This window comes from Vidua chalybeata, chromosome 9 (assembly GCF_026979565.1).
Source record: "Vidua chalybeata isolate OUT-0048 chromosome 9, bVidCha1 merged haplotype, whole genome shotgun sequence".
Lineage (NCBI taxonomy): Eukaryota > Metazoa > Chordata > Aves > Passeriformes > Viduidae > Vidua > Vidua chalybeata.
This window is the reverse complement of record NC_071538.1, coordinates 28,870,494-28,890,606: the sequence shown is the minus strand read 5'-3', so window position 1 is coordinate 28,890,606 and position 20,113 is coordinate 28,870,494. Positions and strand designations below refer to the sequence as shown.

Sequence of the window (20,113 nt, the reverse complement as noted above, 5' to 3'; positions counted from 1 at the left end):
GATAATGGGACTGAAAAATCCCATGGCATCTGAATAACATAATTCAAGCACCAGAATCAGGGGATAACATAACCCACCCAGAGCAATTCCCAGCCACTGAGGTTACACATCTCATCTGGGCTGTGTTTCTGAAGGGGATGTGAATTTGCAGCCCTGTGACAATAAAGAAATTTGGGTTAAGAAACAAGAGAGGAGGAAAAAGGGCCAGTCAATTCTCCCACCGCCTTTTCTTGTTCCTAAAATTTCAGTTGCCTGGAAATTGGCTGATGAGAAGATGGGATTATGTAAGTGTTTGCCAACTTCTCACATGCTAAGGAAATTAAAGCCTCAGTGATGGGTAGCTTAACCCATCTTCTAAGCAGTGAGTTAAAACATGTTTACTAAGGAGAACTTGAATAGTGAAAGCCCTTTAAAAAAACCAGAAGTGATGAGGACTTGACAATTCCCAGGATTAAAAAGCTGCATATATTACAGACAAGGTAATCTCCTTATAGTAAGATGAGGAAAAGGCAAATAAAGTCTTTTTGGTGGGCAAGACAGTTTTTGTTTTAAGGCATATCCATCCTGTCTGGTTGAAGATTTTCCTGTGTTATTGCCTTTTTTTTTCTCATGATAAACATGACAGAAAAGAGCTACACCAGCCTTCCAAATCCTTACTGTTACATTTTCCAACAAACTCACTGCTCCCATCAAACATGACCCACCAATAATAAAATAAGAAGCACTGTGCTCTCCCTACATTTAATCAGGTGAGAATGGGTGGTACAAGACAGCTAGCACCAGCCAAAGTGCAAAATAGCTCGAGCTAGTTTTGAGCAGACCTTCAGCAAGTGTGTCTCCTAGCAGACCTGAGCTTTCCCGAGCTCTTCCTCACTGTCATTCCAGGGACATGGGACCTTCTGCAAATACTCTCATTTAACTACAGCTGAAGGCCAGTTGAAAACCTAACATAGAATCACAGTATATCCAGAGCTGGAAGGGACTCACAGGGATCACTGACTCCAACTCCTGGCCCTGCACAGGACTCCCCAACAATCTGTTAACAACCTCTAAATCCTGCTCCAAGCTGAAGTTGCACCACCCATTGGAGGTGCAGAAATTATATTGCCTGCTGCTCAGCCACAGGATAGGGCAGCAAAATAAACTCCATTTGCTCCAGGAATGCACCTGTAGTTGTGTCATGGAAGTATGTGTGTCTAGGAGAGGAAATATAAAGTAGCCAAGTTGCTGGAGCTCACATATTTATCAAAAGTAAAAAAATCCCAAACAGGGTTTTTTCTACAGCTGCCCCATAATGGCAAAAAGCAAATGCTCAGCTGATGATAATGGTTATGGTTCCACTGGAATCTGCTGCTGCTGTTTCCCCTCTGGACCTACAGATGGAGGGGGGAAAACCCAACCATTCTATGTGAAGAAAAGCTGCACTGAATGAGTGGAACCAGATGTGAAAACCTGCACCCAACTACAAGAATTGTGGGATGTCTTTGAAAACTTCGACCGGTCAAAGCCCCAGCCAGCCAATAAGAAAACCTATGGTCCAGCAGCTTTAGAAGAGAAGAAACAACTTTTCAGAAATGCCAGAGGTGACTCAACCGTGATTTTTAAGCTGCTTCAACAGCATCTTAGTTATTTCAAGTAGTCCTAAGAGTTTACCTGTGATTGCCTTCCCTTAATGGAACTACGAGCTGGCAAAGTGCTCAAATCGGGGTAAAAGAAACACACATGATTTTTGTGACTGCTGTGTTATGAACATATTCTTTTTTTTCTGCTCCAAACTGCCTTCCCTGGGAATTTTAAAATACAGAAAACCAGCAAGTATCTACATAAGTAGGTCATTTTCTTAATGGCAGAGAAGTGCTGTTTTACTCCAGCTCGTTTGTAACACAGACACACACATTTCCAAATAGAGTATTTTTGGATTTGCAAGGGAGGGGAGTGACTTATAATCATGGAGGCACTCACTCCAAGATCAAGTAGAGTCTAATTCAGAAAGACAAGCAGGAAAAAGTTGTATTTTGCACCTTCCATGAGAGCTTTGCAGGGAGTTGTGACATTTTGGAGAAAATCCTCTTGCCGCGCATAAGCCGAGCTGGAGGGTGCTGCACGCTGCATGTTCCATTACAAAAGCAGAGCCACGTTAGTTCATTAGAGAAGTGATAAGTTCAATCCTTACCAAGTTTTCTTGGTTCCTGGCTGCTATTTTCTGATCATCTTCTCCCCCATTTTTCATGTATTTGACCTCTTCCACTGGTTTGATCCTATACTCATCTGAGCACCAAGAAAAAAAAAGAAAAAAAAATTTTGAACCAGTGTCGTTCAGCAGCTGGGATAAAAACCAAACTAAAACCAAAACAGCTGACTAGAATAGACCCTAGTTAAGCAAAGCAACTAAAAATTACATGTATATCTTTTCAAAGGCTTACATGTGACTAATACAATGGAAGTTTCTCCTGCCTAAAGCTTCAATAAGAATTTCAATAGCTCTCTGGTCTAGTATAGCCACAGCACCAGGAAACAGGGATGTTTGGTGTGTAGTCTCTCCCAAATCTCTAGTTTTCTATTTAATATGTTCAATACAAACAAGTTCTTTCCTCCTGCACCCTCCCTAGATATTCATTCTCAGTGGACCAACAAGCCATGGACAGTGGCTACTTGAGAGAAGGCTGCTCATGGGTGCTCCCTGCACAGCCAAGCTGATGGAGGATACTGAAAATGTAGGTTAAAAACTGGAAAAAAGCCAACCCACACCATAATCACTTTGGCTTTTTTTTAAATTTAGTTTTTCCTAATGACACAATGCACAGTCATAGAATGACTTCTGGAGAAAAGGCCCCATGATGACCATCTTCCTCTTCCCACTTCCCCCACCAACCACTATTTTTCCCTGCACACAAATGTTATCCAGACAGAAATGCAGCCTGAAAATAAGTGAGAAAAGTAAGATCCGTGGTTTATTCTCAATATTTATCAGCTCTTCAAATACTGGAATTCCCAGCTCTAATGCCAGTATGGAAATGTTACCTAAAATTCAGGTGCTATACCACAGTAAACCCAAAAGTCCAACAAGGGATTTTTTTTTCCTTGGTAGGACAAGATGGGATTTCAGGAAGAATGATTCTTCCCCACAGCCTGTGAATCCAGTTCTTGCAGGACCAACACTGCCCTTGCTCAGTCACTTTCTGCTCTGGTTATCTTTGCAGCCTGTGAATCTATTGGAAAAAACACCCAAAGTTGTGCATCCACCCTCCTCTAGCCAGGATAAACAATGCAGAAGAGAAACTCAATCCCACAAAGGTGGAAAAATATTAATACAAAGTGAAATGAGGCACAGTACACTCGGAATAAAGGGCAAAACCATGACAAATTAGAAAACACTGCACAAACTTTCCTCCTTTTCTTTGGGTTTTCAAGCAATTCCTCTCACTTATACTAAGGGAAAAACAAAGCACAAATAGATTTTTTTCTGGCTTACTGTATTGCTAAAAAAAAGAATCAATATTATTTAGACAAAGTTGTTTTCAGGAAACTGTTAATCACAGAGTCTGGAAGTTAAATAAGCCTTGCTTTGAAAAATAAGGCTTATTTTTTGAATAAACTTGTTCCAAAAAACAATCTTATTTTAAAAAATACATCATGGTTTTGCATTTGGTCTAGTCTGCACCTATACATTTTCTTTATTACAGAGTTCAAATAAACTGAATCCATCAAATAGAAGCATCTCAGACATAGAGCCTCAAATCAGATGGAAGAATTTAAGACAGTATTATCAGACTGGTAAATGTGAACAACTCTGAGGGGTTTTTTTTTTTCCTTTTTTTCCAGTGTAATTCAGCTAGTCTGGAAATGACAATTCATAAGCCCAAAAGGGCTGAACACAATAAAGCCTGGGAATTAGAAATAGTTGATTGACTGTAATTATCTAACTTACATTTTCCTCCCTGCCTCAGTGCTCTGTGTTGTGATTAGCAATAAAACCCACACTCAGAAAAAGCATCAAACTCCCACAGAGGCACACAGGGATCTGAATGGGGAAACAGATGAGCAAGAGAAAGCAGCACAGAGGACATTTCCCAACCCACAGCCAGTCCATGGGCACTGGAGGAAAGAGGAAGTTCAGCCCAGCCTTGTGGAAAACGAGGAAGGTATGGAGGGGCTGATGTTCCATGACAAAAATAACCCTGAAATGTGTCTGCTGCTTATTCCAAGAGATTAATTGTGATCAAACACCACTTCCAGGTAGCAGCTGATCCTGTGGGGATGGTATAGGAGGGATGCTTCCTTGGACACATCATCCCTTGGAGCAAGTCAGCCAGGGCACTGAGGAGTCCCTGACTGATAGCCAGGATAATCAGACTGACATGTGAAATTTTGATACACCTGGACAGGACAGAGTCTTCCTAGAGATCAAAAATTTAAAATTCACAATGGACATGTGCAGAGATCCTTCAAATGCTGCATCGTTTTGCCAGATACATCAAGTAGCTCTGAAGAGGCGGCAGAAAACTTTGCAGAGATTTCTTATGGTATTTCCAGAGCTATTTCCAACAGTGTTAGTAAACTTCAATACTTTCCTGATGATACAATAAGTATTCAATTATCTCTGGCACAGCTGGTGTTACTCTCCCCTCCATCCTACCAACTGCAGAAGTGCAGACAACTGGATAATTTATGCCCAAGATATGCAGCAGCAAGAAAGTTTTGAAAAATAAACCAGTCATTTTTCGTAACATTTTGTGGACAGGATGAATCCACCACAGCAAACAGCAAGTCTTACTTTGGAGAAATCCAACGTCACCTTAGGAGAATGGCTTCCCACTGCCAGAGGGCAGGATTAGATGGGATATTGGGAAGGAGGGTGGGCAGGCCCTGGCACAGGGTGCCCAGAGAAGCTGTGGCTGTCCCTGGATCCCTGGAAGTGTCCAAGGCCAGGCTGGACAGGGCTTGGAGCAATCTGGAACAGTGGGTGGTGTCCTATGGCAGGGGGTGACACTGGAGGGGCTTTAAGATCCCTTCCAATCCAAACCATTCTGTGGATACAGTTAAAAAAAATCAGGAAGCCCCTGCAGATGCTGCCAGAATCAATTTAGTAATTGAAAGTGTCTTAGAAAATTAATATAAATGTCCTGGCTCTAATAGAAGGTATCTGTTTGAGCAGAAGAAATGTCTGCTTGTATCTCAAAAAGCAATAAAGCTTTGACACAATCTAAAGCTGAGGATCTGCTTTAAAGGGCAAGAGATTATCTCCTGGGATGAGGCCCACTGGGGAAGGGGTTGAGGGGCTAGCACTCAGACCCCAGTGCCTCAAGGAGTGATGAACAGCCTGGAGCTCCAGGCAGATCCCAGCTCCAGCAACCCCAGGGGCTCTGCACCACGGTGAGACCAAAATGCAAATGCAGCACTGGCCTGTGGGAAGCCAGGGATCAACTTCATTTTGGTTATAATAACTGAGCCATAACAACTGTTTTATCAGCTACACACAGAAATGAAGGGAGCAGATCAGAGATTCGTTACATTTGAAGCAACATCATTACTCATAAGGTCTCCTAGCTCCCTATCACAGGCAAAATACTTCCCTTAAAACAAGGAGCACTGATACAATATATTGGAAACATTTGTTAGTATTGAGTGGTCTCTTGCTGGAGGGAGGTATAAATAGATATGATTCCACTTTGCAAGGGAAAAGAACAACTAAGTAATTATACAGAATTATACAGCCAGGGAGGATACTGCTTGCTGGTATAACAGAAAGCCTTATTCATAGGTAAGACAACATTCTTCATTTCAAATATATTAAACATAGGAATTAAAATAAGATAATTATTTTCAGAAGATGGGTCTTGCACTGCATTATGTTATTTTTGGGAGGACACAATGATATCCAGACTTTCTTTTGACTAGGTGAAGACAAAATTTGTCTTCTATAGATACCTTACACATAAACTCCTTACCTTACACATAAGGTAAGGTAGGGAGTCCAGAAACTTCAGATTCTGAGCTATTCATGAGATTGCTCTTGCTCTAAAGTTACTGTCAGGATGAAAGCACTGCAAGTGCAAAAGGGATGTTTATGCAACACAGAGACCTTGAAGTAGATAATGAGGGGTATGGTCATTAATAGTTTGAGGTGAAAATGAAAATTAGATTAAAGACAGGTTGGATGATGAGCCCTAAATGCCTTTCCTGTAGGTATGTGCAAAAAAACCACCAACTTGGTTTTGCTCAATAACTTAGGAGTGACCTGGAGTCGAAGAAGTAAAGGACAATAAAAACCATCTTTTAAGTTTTACCTTCTGATTTCTACTGAAGTAAACACAGCATTTTGCAGTAATTTGGTCTGAGTGATCAGAAACAAATCCAGAGAAATCCTGAAATGTTGACTGAAATCCAGCAGGACCTCATTAAGTCTGGCAGCCAACAAGATCTCTAAAACTGTATGAAGTTCAGGATAAAGGAAATTTGTACTCTATGTGTATTTACCTTGGTCTTTTTCTTAAATACAGTTTTATATCAAAAAGAAGAGTGAAACATGTTCATTCTTCTTTCTTGTACAGAACCAAAAATCAAGTAGTGAATAAGATAAAAAAATTAGAAAACTATCACTCAGAATGTGATATATCATAAAGAGAAATGCATCCTTATGCTCCTTTCAGGAGTAAAAACAAAATCAAGTCCTCTCTTCTATTGTGTGGTGTATTATATAAAATGAGAAAATTTCCAATAACTCATATGGGGGAGGAATGGCTTTACAGGAGTGTCATAGCAAATCCTGAGTTGAAGAAAAGCAACTCAATTAAATTGAAAGAAAAACAACATAAATGAACCACAAAAGACAGAAATACTGCGAGCATAACACCCACCACAAAATCACAGGATATAAACCAGAAAGCAGGAATGATTCTAGCTCCAAACTGTGGAAAGGCACAGGGAGGAAGAATTTTGAAATTGAATATGCTGCAAAAATTCTCAGCAGGCAAATCTTATGAATGAAGATCTCCATCTGGAAACAGATAATTCCACTCAAACATGTCACCCAGTTGCCATGGCAATGTGACAAAGAAAAACAGCACTCATTAATAACAATTTCAGTGATAAATGAGCATATCAACTTAGAATATTGAAACAATTACTGGGTGGGGGGCACAAAACTGTGGTGGTTCCCATGAGAAGAATGTCTTCAGCACTCTCAGACACGGCTGTAAGTGCCTTTACCACAGGAATATGGGCAATGACATTAATTCTAGCTGACTTTAAAGGAAAGAGCAACACCAGAAAAAAGTATAACTTTGTCAAATATATGTAGAGTCACTGTGACTTTCAGAGAAATATTTGGTCAAACAGCAAGCCTTTGAATAAGTAAATAAATATAATGCTGATTTTCATTGCATTCCCATTTCAGACATCTAAGGACAAACAGATTTGGTTCCACTGTCATCAAGAGGGACGATGGGTGAGCCTCTTCTCTATTTTTAGCAAGATATCAAGTATCAGGCAGGAGGTGAGTGGTACTTCAGTGATACCACCAAGAGGGAGGTTTCTAAACACACCTTCATTTTCCTGTGCCACCTATTTTTCTGCAGGTTCTCCTGCCTTTCTATCACACGACATGCCAAGATTTATCCTCCATCCATACTAAACCACATATCTGTTATATAAAATAGGAGCTTTCTGTCTAACAAATTCCTCTGCACTGCACTTAGTTCTGCCAGGTGCAGAAAGTGCTCCTGCTGCTGTGAATGCCACGGATCAAAGCTCCACATGCTCCCCTCTCCCAAAGGCTTGAAAGCTCAAAGTTATATTTAGATAAAGGACTGAATCGCTTTTTCTAAAAATATTTGTTAAGAACCGTAAGAGATTTTGATGCAATTTAACTGAAACATAGAGCAGCAGGTGAGCCACTTAGATGCTGAGCACAGAACATGCCAAATGTCCCAGAATGGTTTGGGTGGGAAGGGATCTTAAAAAAATCATCCAATTCCACCCCCTGCCATGGGCAGGGACACCTTCCACCAGCCCAGGGTGCTCCAAGCCCCATTCAACGTGGCCTTGGACACTGCCAGGGATCCAGGGGCAGCCACAGCCAGGGCCTGCCCACCCTCACAGAGAACAATTCCTTCCCAATATCCCATCTAATCCTGCCCTCTGGCAGTGGGAAGCCATTCCCTGTGCCCTGTCACTCCAGCCTTTGTAAATAGTCACTCCATCTTTTTTGTCAGCTCCCTTCAGGCACTGGAAGGCTAATGGAAGGCCTGAAGCTTCTCTTCTCCAGGCTGAACAATTCTAATTCTCCCAGCCTTCCCTCACAGCAAAGCTGCTCCATCCCTCTGATCATCTTGATGGCCTCCTCTGGACTGGCTCCAACAGCTCCATGTCCTGCCTGTGCTGGGATGCTGGAGCTGGATGCAGCTCTCCTGGAGCCCATCTCCAGTGCCACTGGGAAGGAGGAACACTCCAAGATCCACAGCTGCACTAGAAGGACACGAGCAGTGGTGGGCTCAGCTCTAGAAAGAGCCAGCTACACATCAGGGTCAAAAACAAAATCACACACCACCAGGAGAGTCAAGGAGCAGAATTGGATTGCTTGGGTGGCTGCAGTTTCCAGCACCTGAGTCATCAGCCTTGGGTTCATGTGCATCTGGTCTGGAGGACTGGAAGGGTCAGATGAGCTACTCAGGTTATTCCAACCCTGTTATGTATGTGGTTATCAACTGCCTGGGTACCACAGAAGTTACGCCAAAAATCCCAAAAACCATCAACAGTCAGAGAAATTACTTGCAAAAATCCTGCAAATTAATATTTCTTGAACTAAATGTTAAGAAATTGAGGATATCTAAGTTATCTTCTTAGGTCCAGCTTCAAGCACTCACAGAAAGCAGCAGCTCTATGGTTCATTTGAGTTTAAAGGGTTAAAGCATTTGCTCAGCTGTGGGGGTGGGTTTCTGATCCACTTGGATGTGGGCTGGGAGTGAAATTTCATTGGAGGTCAACCAATATTGGGTGAGCAGCCTGTTGTTTTCCTCCATTACCAACCCTCAACCCTATCAATTCACAGGCAATTCCTGATCCAAGTGATCATGGTTTTACTAACATGAATAGAATAATAAAAATAGCTTAGGAAATAAGCCAACCCATTTTTCTCAAAGGATTATCTGAAAATGCTCATTCAGATTTCCCAAATTAATTTACCTTACCCTAATCCAATCTAAAAATACAGCCACTGCTGGGAGTCGAGGCAGTGGACACCACCAGATAATAAACAGAGAACAGGTGCATGAGCAACACACCAATTCGGCCAACAAAATGTAAATCCTCTGACAGAACAGCTCTTTAAAAATCAACACACCACACAGATTGCAGCACATCTGCAAAGACCACCCTCAAGCACTTCTCCTTCTTCCTACACAACCCTGACAGGTACCCAAGGAACGCCAACGGCTGCTTCTGCACAAGGCAGATGTGACCACTAGGGCTGGTTTTTTATAGGAGAAAATGGGATTGAGACACTCAGGGTAACAAAAGCCAGTCCCTAAATGGAGGATTCCTGCAGAACTGGAAGGACATCCAGCGAGACAGGGGTAGCTCTTTTCTAAGCTATCCAGCAGCCCTATGGCATATCCAGCGCTCCATGAAACATTAACTCCCTCAAGGGTGATGCCTACCTGAAAAAATTTAGCAACTTCCCTTCTATTTTGCCAAACCTCCCTCCTGCAGGCCCAAACCATGACATCTTTCAGCAGCAATCCCTGAGGCCAACAGGGTGACAGGACACGACTCCATTAACTGTCCTGGACATGATGTTTGCTGCCGGAGAAGCACAAACCCTGATGTTTCTGTGTTAGCCCACCCCTCAGCAGTGCTGTCAGCAGCTTCCAGAGCTGCTCACAGCTCTCCATCCCTTGGCAACTCTGTCCTCTCCCAGCCTGATCTCTGCCTGTGGCAGAAGGCCTCTCCCAACCCCTGCGCTGCTGCCGCTCCTCGGGTGCCTCAGTTTGTGTGTCCTGTGTTTCCTGATTACTTTCCCCCCAGTTTAAAGGTGGCAGGTGACGATGAAATCATAATTTAGCTCCCTTGTTTAAATCTACAGGTTTAATTTTCAGATCTGGCACGTGACTCGCAGAAACAAACCACTGTACATCAGCTGTCACAGCAGGAGATGTGCAGCCAAATCAAGGAGGGGGTTACTTGCTTCCCACCTTCACTTGGTTCCTTCTTAGTTCCCTCTACTTGCTTTTTCTTCTTGGTTCCTTCCACTTCTTGGTTTGTTCTTGGTCAAAAAGTCCCCAAGGCTACTCTACGTTTCGAGCTGTCATCTAGTCCAAGCGCTGTGAAAACTGGAGTTGTACATACAATTTTCTGTCACATTATGAGTTAAGGATTGTTTTAACTAACCTTACACCAGGGCCACAGGCCCACTGCTCTGTATCTGCCAGGTCTGCCTTAGCTGGAGGTAGGTCAGAGGAACCACAGCCTCAGAGGCCATTTCATTATCTCAGGGAAGATTTTAAAATAAAACCTCAACATTCCCAAATCCAGTTAATGCTAAAAACACAATCTCTGCCTTGCTCCTACTGTCTTTGTGTTCAAAATCTGAGGAAACACCATATGTGAGATGGTATTGAAAAAAACTGCCATGTGATCATATAATTAAAGACTTTTGTGCACTCCTCTGTAATTACAAAGCCAAAGAAGAGTGCTGGTGGTGTGCACTCATAACTATCTTTCAGCTACCCAGATTTCTGCTTGCTGAAACTATATAATTCATATATACATATATATATATAAATATATACACACACACACTTTTTTAACCTTTTTGTTTTCATTTAATTAACACATAACTTTGAGGCAGACACCAGGCTGTTTAAAGGAAACCATTTCTCAGGTGGAGGAGATTACAGCCACGGTGCTTGGCAGGAAGGATATCCAGTAAATGCAATTATCTAGCCCACTAAAAAGATGAAATTGAGAAATGAAAGCAGGAGAGGGAACAAGTCGCAGAGAGATTAATTAAAGGAAGTGGACAGAAGGAAAACAAAGGGTCTGTGCCTTGAAAAGATGACTGTTCATATGAAGTCCCCAGGTGAGTGTCAGGATCCAGGCTGCCTTGAACACATCACAGCATGGCCAGTTTGGAAAAACTCCTTCAACTCCATTTCACTGTTCTGGTTTGAAATTCTCCCTCAGTAAGTTAAAAAAAAAAAAAAAAAAACACCAAACACAAAATATTTAATTCTTTTCAGGTTTTTCAATGTCATTAATGAAACTCCCAGTCTCTGCTGAGCCTCCCTTCACCCCCATCTGTCTATGCACTCCATTGAACATCCCCCACTTTGGCACAGAACCTGTCAGGAACTATTCAATTCCAGTAAAAATACCTAACTGACCATTTCTGTGAGCATCCCTCGTGCAGCACTGGAGGCTGTGCCTCTTACAGCCCCTCTAAGGCATCCATCCACCCAAACCACTCCTGAATGGAGACACCCCAAGCATTCCCTGGAAAATAAGTCATTACCACTCCACACCCTTGAAATTACACATCTCCTATTATTGCAAACACAGGATGAGGTGCCTTCAGTTTCCTTGTCAATAAAAAAGCCAATTCCTCTATCCTTAACAAGCAATGCCATTCTCAATCAGTCAGCTATTAAATGAGATTGTTGCCCCGCAACGTCTGACTTGAAATGGATTTTCATACCCTTTCAGGGATAGTAACTTTTTTCTATTAATATTAGGCTATCAAATTTTCCCTGCTCACAGACCTCAAAGAGGGTTTGTAAATCAGCAGCTATTTCATTTTTATTACTTCCAATATGGAAGGGACTGAATAAATACCCAGAACCAGTAACATTTCCTCACTGTCAGTATTTCTTTAAACCAAGAGGGGAGATGTAACAAAAACTTGACTTACAAAATACAGCACACATTTCCAGATGCAAAAGATACAGAAGTTAATTACATTATTTTACTTACAGACCATCTATCAGCTCCAAAAGTAACCTATTAGAAAGATTAATATTTTACACTGGTTACAGATTTTCCATGCCTTCTTCCCTTCTCTTTGGGCAACACTTTTTAAAAGAAAGCAAAATACCAATGTCTGAAAGAAAATAGTTTAGTAATAGCTAAAAAAAAAATCCAATCCCACTCTGTGCATCCCTGAGAGCATTTTCCAAATGCCCCTGGAGCTCTGGCAGCCTTGGGGGATGTGACCACTTGACAACAAAATACAGGGGATAAGATGCATGCAATCGTAACAAATACAACCATTACACAATTCAGGAGACTTCAGTGGAAAAAACTAAACCACTACACTCCCTTTTTTTCCCTCTGAATAGTTCAAGATCATTCGTGGAGCCATAACTCCTGAAACAAAGGTGACTGCATGCTCCTTCCTGGTACCACAGAACACGAAGTGCTCTGCACCTGAGCTGCCTGAACAGCCCCTGCAGTGCTCTCGTGACAAGAGCAGAAAGGAAAAGCAGCATTTAAAAGCACCCTAACCCTGATCCTTTCTGCCAGAGCCCCCGCTCATACAGGTAAGAAGAAAAAGTGCACGGCAGGGCATAATGACACCCCCTCAGCAGAAGCCAGGCTTTGTTTTTCACAAGCACACCAGGCAGAAGTCTTAACATTTTCCATTTTGTTCTCATTTTTTTCTGGTGCTGGCTCAAGACAGAGCACTGTCAGTCTTGGGCCTCTGACCAAGGAGAACATGAGACCACTTGGTTGTAATATTTATTTAAAATACCCATGATGGCACAGTGTTTTGGAGAATTACCTACTGGAAAAATGTTCACTTACTCCATCCTATAAAAGCACCTCTGGCTGTGTATGCCAAAGATACACAAATACTTATTGGTCAGGTACCTTTTCTTTGCATTTAACAGCTATTTCTACCAGCAGATATTTCCTAATATAAAATTAGAGCCTTAAAAATTTCAGTTTTGTGTTGCTGAAATGAATACTCACCCATGCAGCTACACAAGGCTTACCTGGGGAATTGGGAATTATTGCCCAGAGTGAGTCTTTTCCGGCCAAATTTCAGCCTTTGGGGTTTTCTCTTGGTCTTTCAGTTCTCCAAATTTGTGGCCCAGTAATAAAACACTTGGAAAATGGCTAAAGGAACACTGCAGTAACTGAAAGTATATGGCATTTTTACCACGATTTTTCCTTGCTTGCATGTACAGGTAGGCAATGAATGCCAGAGATTGTCTTTAAAAGATGAAGTGAAAAACTAAGTGTGTCTGTACCATAAAATAAACGGATTTCCTTTAGCACCAAGGCTGCCAGAAAACACATCCTGGCTCCTTTCTAGCCAGCGCCAAAGGCGGATGTATGGCCCTATTTATAGCCCACTAATGCAATTGTGAAATGCACACCCCTTGCACTTCATTTGTATGGGCTGGGACTGGACTCTCCATGGGGCTAAGCAGCTTGGAGGAAAGGTCACTCCCTAGAATAACACCAAGTTCCCTCTGCCCAGGGACTGCAGAGACTCGGGGTCCTTTGGAGCCCTCTGGTCACCCTCTGGGTGCTCTGATGCCCATGGAGAGCTTGCAAAAGGGGAAAGCTCACATGAGAATAAGCAGCAAGGAAGTGATGACCTGCCTGTGATTAATTTCTGCTCCTAAAAAAAGGGATATCAACTGTTTCTCCACCTTGGCTCACCTTCTGTCTCTGTACTGTAAATCCCTGCTCAAAGTGCCGAGTCCAGCTGTGTGTGTATCATTCCAAACCCAGCACTGCAAAGATCTGGATAAAAACAGCTCCCTTCCACTAAGGAGAATGAGACAGTGCAGAATAATTCCCTCATCTAATACCATGACAAGGGGCTGTAAAAACAGTCCAAGAAGATTAACCACCAGAAGAAGGTCACCATAGAGTGCAAGGGCTGCCTAACTAATTTATGGATATCTGTTCTAAGTCCAGCTCTCTTTCAGGTAGGAAAAGCTCAGCAACCCTTCCATGGCAAAGATCTTCTATCCATTCAGGAAAGGCATCTCTTTTTGGGTCTTCCTGATTATTTTTTTCAAATGGGCACCAAGAAATTTCTTCAAACACTATTGGCTCTACTGCCTGGACCATTTACAGCTAAGTAATTTTCCAGCACCCAGGTAACTAAAAAGCCACTCTCCCACTCCCATCACTTCTGAACTGGTTTTATTCTCTGCTGGATTGGTGAAAATAGACACTGAAAACCAATCTTGCTGAAAGAGGCAAGGCACCTTCTTGGAGTCCACAGGAACCTTTCCACAGGCCTGGATGTCACCCCAAAGGAACACCAGCTCAGTGTTTCTGCACTTCCACGGGGGGGGAAACAATGGGCAAAAGAGCAGGAGAAGGGAGAACTATTTCAATTACTGTCATTACATACAGAGCACAATTAATGGACAGCTGCTGTCAGTCCTGAGTGCACTAAGAGGCCACAACCAGCCCCTTGAGACCCCACCTGCACCTCCTGCCCATGGATCCAGGAGCTCTGCTTCTGCTGAGACTTGGGCCTCCAGTCCCTGCCAGAGCAGGTCTGCCTGTCTCTAGTCCCATCTCCTGGAGGGACTTCACCCCCAGCTTGTAAAGTATTTTCTCTCCCATCTCTCCTCTCCCAGTCTCCAGCCTCGTCTCCTGGTGCTCCTCACTGCAAGTCCCTGGATCTGGTTCACTGCTATGCTTGGGACTGCTCTTTTTGCAATGTTTATATATCTATATATCCATATTTCTGTGCTGGAGAGGGAGAAGAGCTTGGAGAGGGAAGAGCAGCCTCTTCCCTCTTCTGCAAAAGCAGCACCAAGAGCTATGAAGATGAGCCACTTCCATACATAAAAGGTGAAAATAGAGTTTTAATTCATGTGGAAAACACTTTCTTTGCACATATCGATCATGAATACGTAACTAGACAAAACCTGAGGGTGCAGTTTGGTTTTGTTTTGATTTTCTTTAAACTCTATTGCTTCCTTATGGTAATAAAATAGTAAATTATTGACTTACCAAGGGTGTTCTCAGAGTTACACAAATACATCATAAACCTAGATAACACATGCAATTTTGTTACATCTCTCACATAAACATAACCAGGGTAGGGTTTGGTTCTATTTGTTTCTCTCACTTCCTGAAGCACTTGTTTAGAACTGCCCTGTTTGCTTAGATAAGAAGCAGGCTATCAACAAATTGCTAAATAAGGCAAGTAATGAGAATCACAGAATGGTTTGGGTTGGAAGATTATCCCATCCCACCCCTGCCACAGGCAGGGACACTTCCACTAGCCCAGGTTGCTCCAAGCCCTGTCCAGCCTGGCCTTGGACACTTCCAGGGAATCCAGGGGCAGCCACAGCTTCTCTGGGCACCCTGTGCCAGAGCCTGCCCACCCTCACAGGGAACAATTCCTTCCCAATCCCTAATCTAAATCTGCCTTCTGGCAGTTAAAAAGCACAGAGTCCAGTACAATTCTGGAAGATGCTCATGCACTTCAACCCTCTGCTGCAATGCACTCACTCACTCATCTGCTTTTCTTAAGCTTTCAAGCACTGGAACAAGATGTACTTTATAACATGAGCTGCTGGAACCATGAACAACATGAAACCCTCCCTTCCAGGAGCTCTGGCAGAATCTGAATTTAAGCAATGAAAATCTCCTCATTTGAAACTCACTGTGATATCTGGTTTTAGACCCCTGAGACTGAGTTTTCAGAGAGTGGGTGCCTACAGGCCACTCACTTCCATGGAGCTTGGATTAAGAACAAGCGCCTGGGATTGCACCTGAAATATTTTTCATGATGGAAAATGCCTTTTAAAAAAGCTGTAGTCTCAAAGGATGGAATTAGGACACAGTATGGGGCTGGTCCCCTTATGCATCTGTCCTCAGATTGAGTATGAGCTGATACTCAGAATACTGGTATGCAGAACATACCAGGACAGCCACATGAGCTGGAGCAGTTCCTCCTGGGGTGTTCATCAGCTAACCACCACAGCCCATCAAATAAAGGCTGCCAAGCAAATAAAGGCAAAGGGAAACGTGTGTTTGGTGCAGTGAGACCTGATCCCAGCACAGATCCACACCTGACAGGACACAAGTTCCATTGCTTAAGCTACAGCATTCCAGACAGCTTCAGTTCATTGAGGATAGCCATGCTGTCTTCTAGAACAAAGAAATTCTTGTTTTCAATTTTAGATTTTTTTTCCCCTGACAATTGAGGGGAAGAGAGAGGGGTTAAAATGGTGTAACATCAGGAAGATGTTATTTACTGAAAACACTTGCCAGATATTTTTCTGACTGAAAATTTTAACTGAAGACTTCCCCACTTCAAGTGGCCAGACGACCTCCAGAATTTTGTGTACCAGAACAAGACGGGTTTAGAAGTTACCTCCTATTCATTAAGGACATCTGAGCAGTCTTCCTAGGCCTAGAGATATTTTGAATTGTCCTGAGCAACATCCCAAGACTGAAGTTTTTAGTAAACTGATATTTCTGGCCTGTTAAGGAAAGAGCCTTCAAAGCAAATGAACCTCTACAAAGGTCTGGACACACTATTTTTGGAGATGACAATGCATATTTAGGAAAGGTAAATCATAGTCCAAATTCCCCCTTGTTATTCTCCTTTTGCATAGAGTGGACATATTTTAACGGTTTCAATTATTTTAGCAATTTGGCATTTACTTCAAACTAAGTCAGGGTTCTGCTGGAAGAAAGAAAACATCAGTGTGAGAAAGAAAACTGCCCTAGGGTTGGTGAAGCAATCAGACACTACCATAGAATCCCAGGATTGGGATTGGGTTGGGAAGGACCTTAGAGCCCATCTCTTAGAGCCCCTGCCATGGCCAGGGACACCTCCCACTATCCCAGCTTGCTCCAAGCCCCATCCAGCCTGCCCTTGTGCATTTATCAATTTTTCAATCTCATTACAATATTTTACTGCTGAAGATTTCCTCTCCTAGCCTTCTCCCAGCTGTTCTGAGACAAACTGGTTCATAAACTATGTGCTTTGCGTTCAGCTTTATTTAGACAGGTTTAGCAACTGGAGCTGCTCTTAGTAACAGAAATCCCACCATGATATTCCCATTTTGTCAGAAAATTCTGACCTGACATGGTAACTCCCCTTTTTGCAAAGCACCCAGGAGCTCCATGGAAACATCTGGATTAAGCCTTTCAAACTAATGAACACATTCTAGAATGTTTTTTTTTTCCCCAAAAATTGCATTACCTCTTACTTTCTTACAGAAAGAATTACTTCAATAACCTCCTCCTCAAAGGAACATCCCATAATTTTTTATAAAGGCACAAATAAAATTAATCTGCAAGAGATGCTATATTATTAAAACATATGCTGAAATCAACAATGCTCAAGACTTTATCATGGCATTTTGTTCTTCATTGGTATTTACATATTATAGTTCTTATGTATTGCCCTGGAAATCAGCTTTGAAGTGGAATGATGAATAAATGAAGATTTATTATTACTATCCTTATTAGAGGGATTTTAAAGTCATTAGAGACCAACAGACATAATAATCATATTATATTCAATCTTCTCTAGAACATCTCCTTTGATAGGCCTGCTAACTCAATTATTTAAATATATATTACAGCAAAATGCAGCATGACTTCTACAGCTTGGGACAGGGTGGAAATTTTTATGTTTTGGTTTCATTTACCAGGATTTATCCTTACAGAATTCATGGGTTTCATGATGGGTTTCTTGGTTTTAAACACCATGATTTCAAATTGACAGCAAGTACATGGCTCAATGTGTCTGCTCAGCTAAAATAAAAGGTTATAGCTGGGGAAGAAATAGGGTACTGGAGATCAATCTTAACCTGCAGTGTCTTTAAAAAGTTTAAAAAAAATCTCCCAGAAGCCATGATCTCCCAATAAGTCAATAGACTTGACTGCAACCAATGCCACCACAAAAGAAGAAAAAAGATCCAGAGGTTCTGAGGAAGAGCCAAAGCAGAACCGCATCGCTCTGAGAAGCTCAGAAAATTCTCTCTGGATTCAATGTCAGTCAAGTAAAAACTACTCATGGGGAAAACAAATCCAAACACTGCTTAACTGGAAAGTACAATCCTTACTATTGACTCTTTCTGCCTGCAGCTTGTCTGGGGCAGGTGCTAGAGGAAGGAAGGTGAACTGTTTCCAGTGGGGTGTTGTTACACAGCGAGGGGCAATTTCCTGTCAGGCACATCCTTCAGACCCCACCGCCTGCCCAGGGGAGGCAGCACCAGCACTCTGCTCTTGTGCTTTAATCCTCTCCTTGCTGTACCAAATCCCTCAGGATTTCCTCCCCTTGTGAAACCTCTGAGGCAGTGTGGCTGTCACAGCCACGAGGCTCATCCCTGCTAGCTCTCACAGGCACCTGATGTCACATAAGTCCCCAGCTGCCAACACTGCCTGTGCTCCCTGTCTGTGCACAGCATGCTCACTGAGATTCTCAGGGTGTTACCGACACATCAGCCACCTTCCAGCCCCACTTGACTTCTGCTTCCTTTAGTTTGCAGCCTCCTTCCTAAGAACTAACCTCTAACTCCCTTTCCATCACCTCCTTTCCTCCTTGTTTCCCCACCACTCACCTTGGTTTAGCTCTGCCTATTCTTACTGGAGGGAGCTTTCAATCCCTACAGGCAGCACAGATACTCTGCTCGTGGCCACTGGCTGGGTGAGATACTGCTGTCCCTTCCCAAAAATAAGAAAGGAAGCATCAGGGTGGGGAAGCCCTGGCACAGGGTGCCCAGAGCAGCTGTGGATGCCCTGGATGCCTGGCAGTGTCCAAGGCCAGGCTGGATGGGGCTTAGAGCACCCTGGGACAGTGGAAGGTGTCCCTGCCTAGGGCAGGGGTGGCACTGGATGATCTGTAAAACTCCAGCTCAACCTCCTCCTGCACCCAGCTCCTGACCTAGAAACTGTCTTTCAACAGCAAGAGAAAAATGTGACTTCTATGGTCACCATTCAATGAGTTAAGTCAGACTCCAGCTCTGCTAAGAAGGAATCAGTCATGGACTCAGGTCTTTAGGAATGACAAATCCCACACCTAAACTAAAGCATGGGCCAGAAAATGGTTAACAGCAGGTAATACTCCTGACAGTAAAATACAGAACAATTAACAGCCCTCAAATGGATGCCAGAATACCTAAATGATACTGCTGACACCAGTCCAGCTCTATAAATGGGAGCCTTTTAAAATCCCTTCAATCTTCTTGATCCTCTGAGTCCAGAAGCTACTTTGAGTTTGCTGTGTTAAAGTTATGATCTTTGGCCCACAGCAGGTGGTTAAACCACCACCAAAAAAAAAAAAAAAAAAAAAAAAAAGACTGACTGTCACCTTCTGCCAAAAATTGCTCCCTCGCTAACTATAAGCTAAAATGTAAACTCAAATTCCTTTGAGCAACTGATAGAATTTTCTGTTTATGACAGCACTTAAAGCCTATTTTAAACAAAAGCAGTGTACTGAGCTCACAATTCCAAACCCAGCATCTCCCAGCCATGAGAAAGAGGACTGAACAGTCCTGAAGTTTGTTCAACAACTGCTTTCTCTTCAGGTAAAACCTTATCCAGGTTCAGAAATTTCATTTTTGAACAGTCTTTAAGATAACTCCTGCCATTTTAAAATCTGTACTTAAAGATTTACATCTTTATCTAAAAAAACCATTGTGTATACTAACAGAATCTGGGGCAAAAAAAACCCATGAAGTTGACTATGATTTTATCTGCTATCATTTACCTCTCCTGATGCACAAGACCTGGGTCACAGACCAGTCTTCACAATGAACCAGATGTTTTCATCCCACGTTCCCAGCTTCCCAGCACCACTAAATCCCTCAGTTTCTAGTTTCATTGTACCTTCAAACCCTGTTTGCTCCAGGACTTCAGAACTTATGTTTTATTGCTTTACAGAAGTGAGGAATTACTTTTCCTACCAAACAGATTTTTATTTTTAGGAAATGAGTCAACTGTGTTGGTACCCAATGACATAAAAACATATAACAGAGACACATATATAAATACATATATAAATACATGAGGGAGTCGTGCAACTCATTGTCTTTGAACTATTCCAGGATTTGTGGAGGCAAAGACAGTGTAGTACCATACACCACTTAAAATGTTATTTTTTTCACTAAGGATTTCA

At 42.5% G+C, this 20,113-nt stretch overlaps 1 protein-coding gene across 3 annotated transcripts in view; it reads right to left on the bottom strand.

The window, feature by feature from the left end:
- The window catches only part of C9H1orf21 (chromosome 9 C1orf21 homolog), a 105,687-nt gene that overhangs the window by 42,026 nt on the left and 43,548 nt on the right, over positions 1–20,113 (bottom strand). For all 3 annotated transcript variants that reach the window (XM_053951146.1, XM_053951147.1, XM_053951148.1), the window contains exon 3: positions 2,174–2,268. In XM_053951146.1, the coding sequence (XP_053807121.1) occupies positions 2,174–2,268 (95 nt within the window). The remainder of the gene's footprint in view (positions 1–2,173; positions 2,269–20,113) is intronic.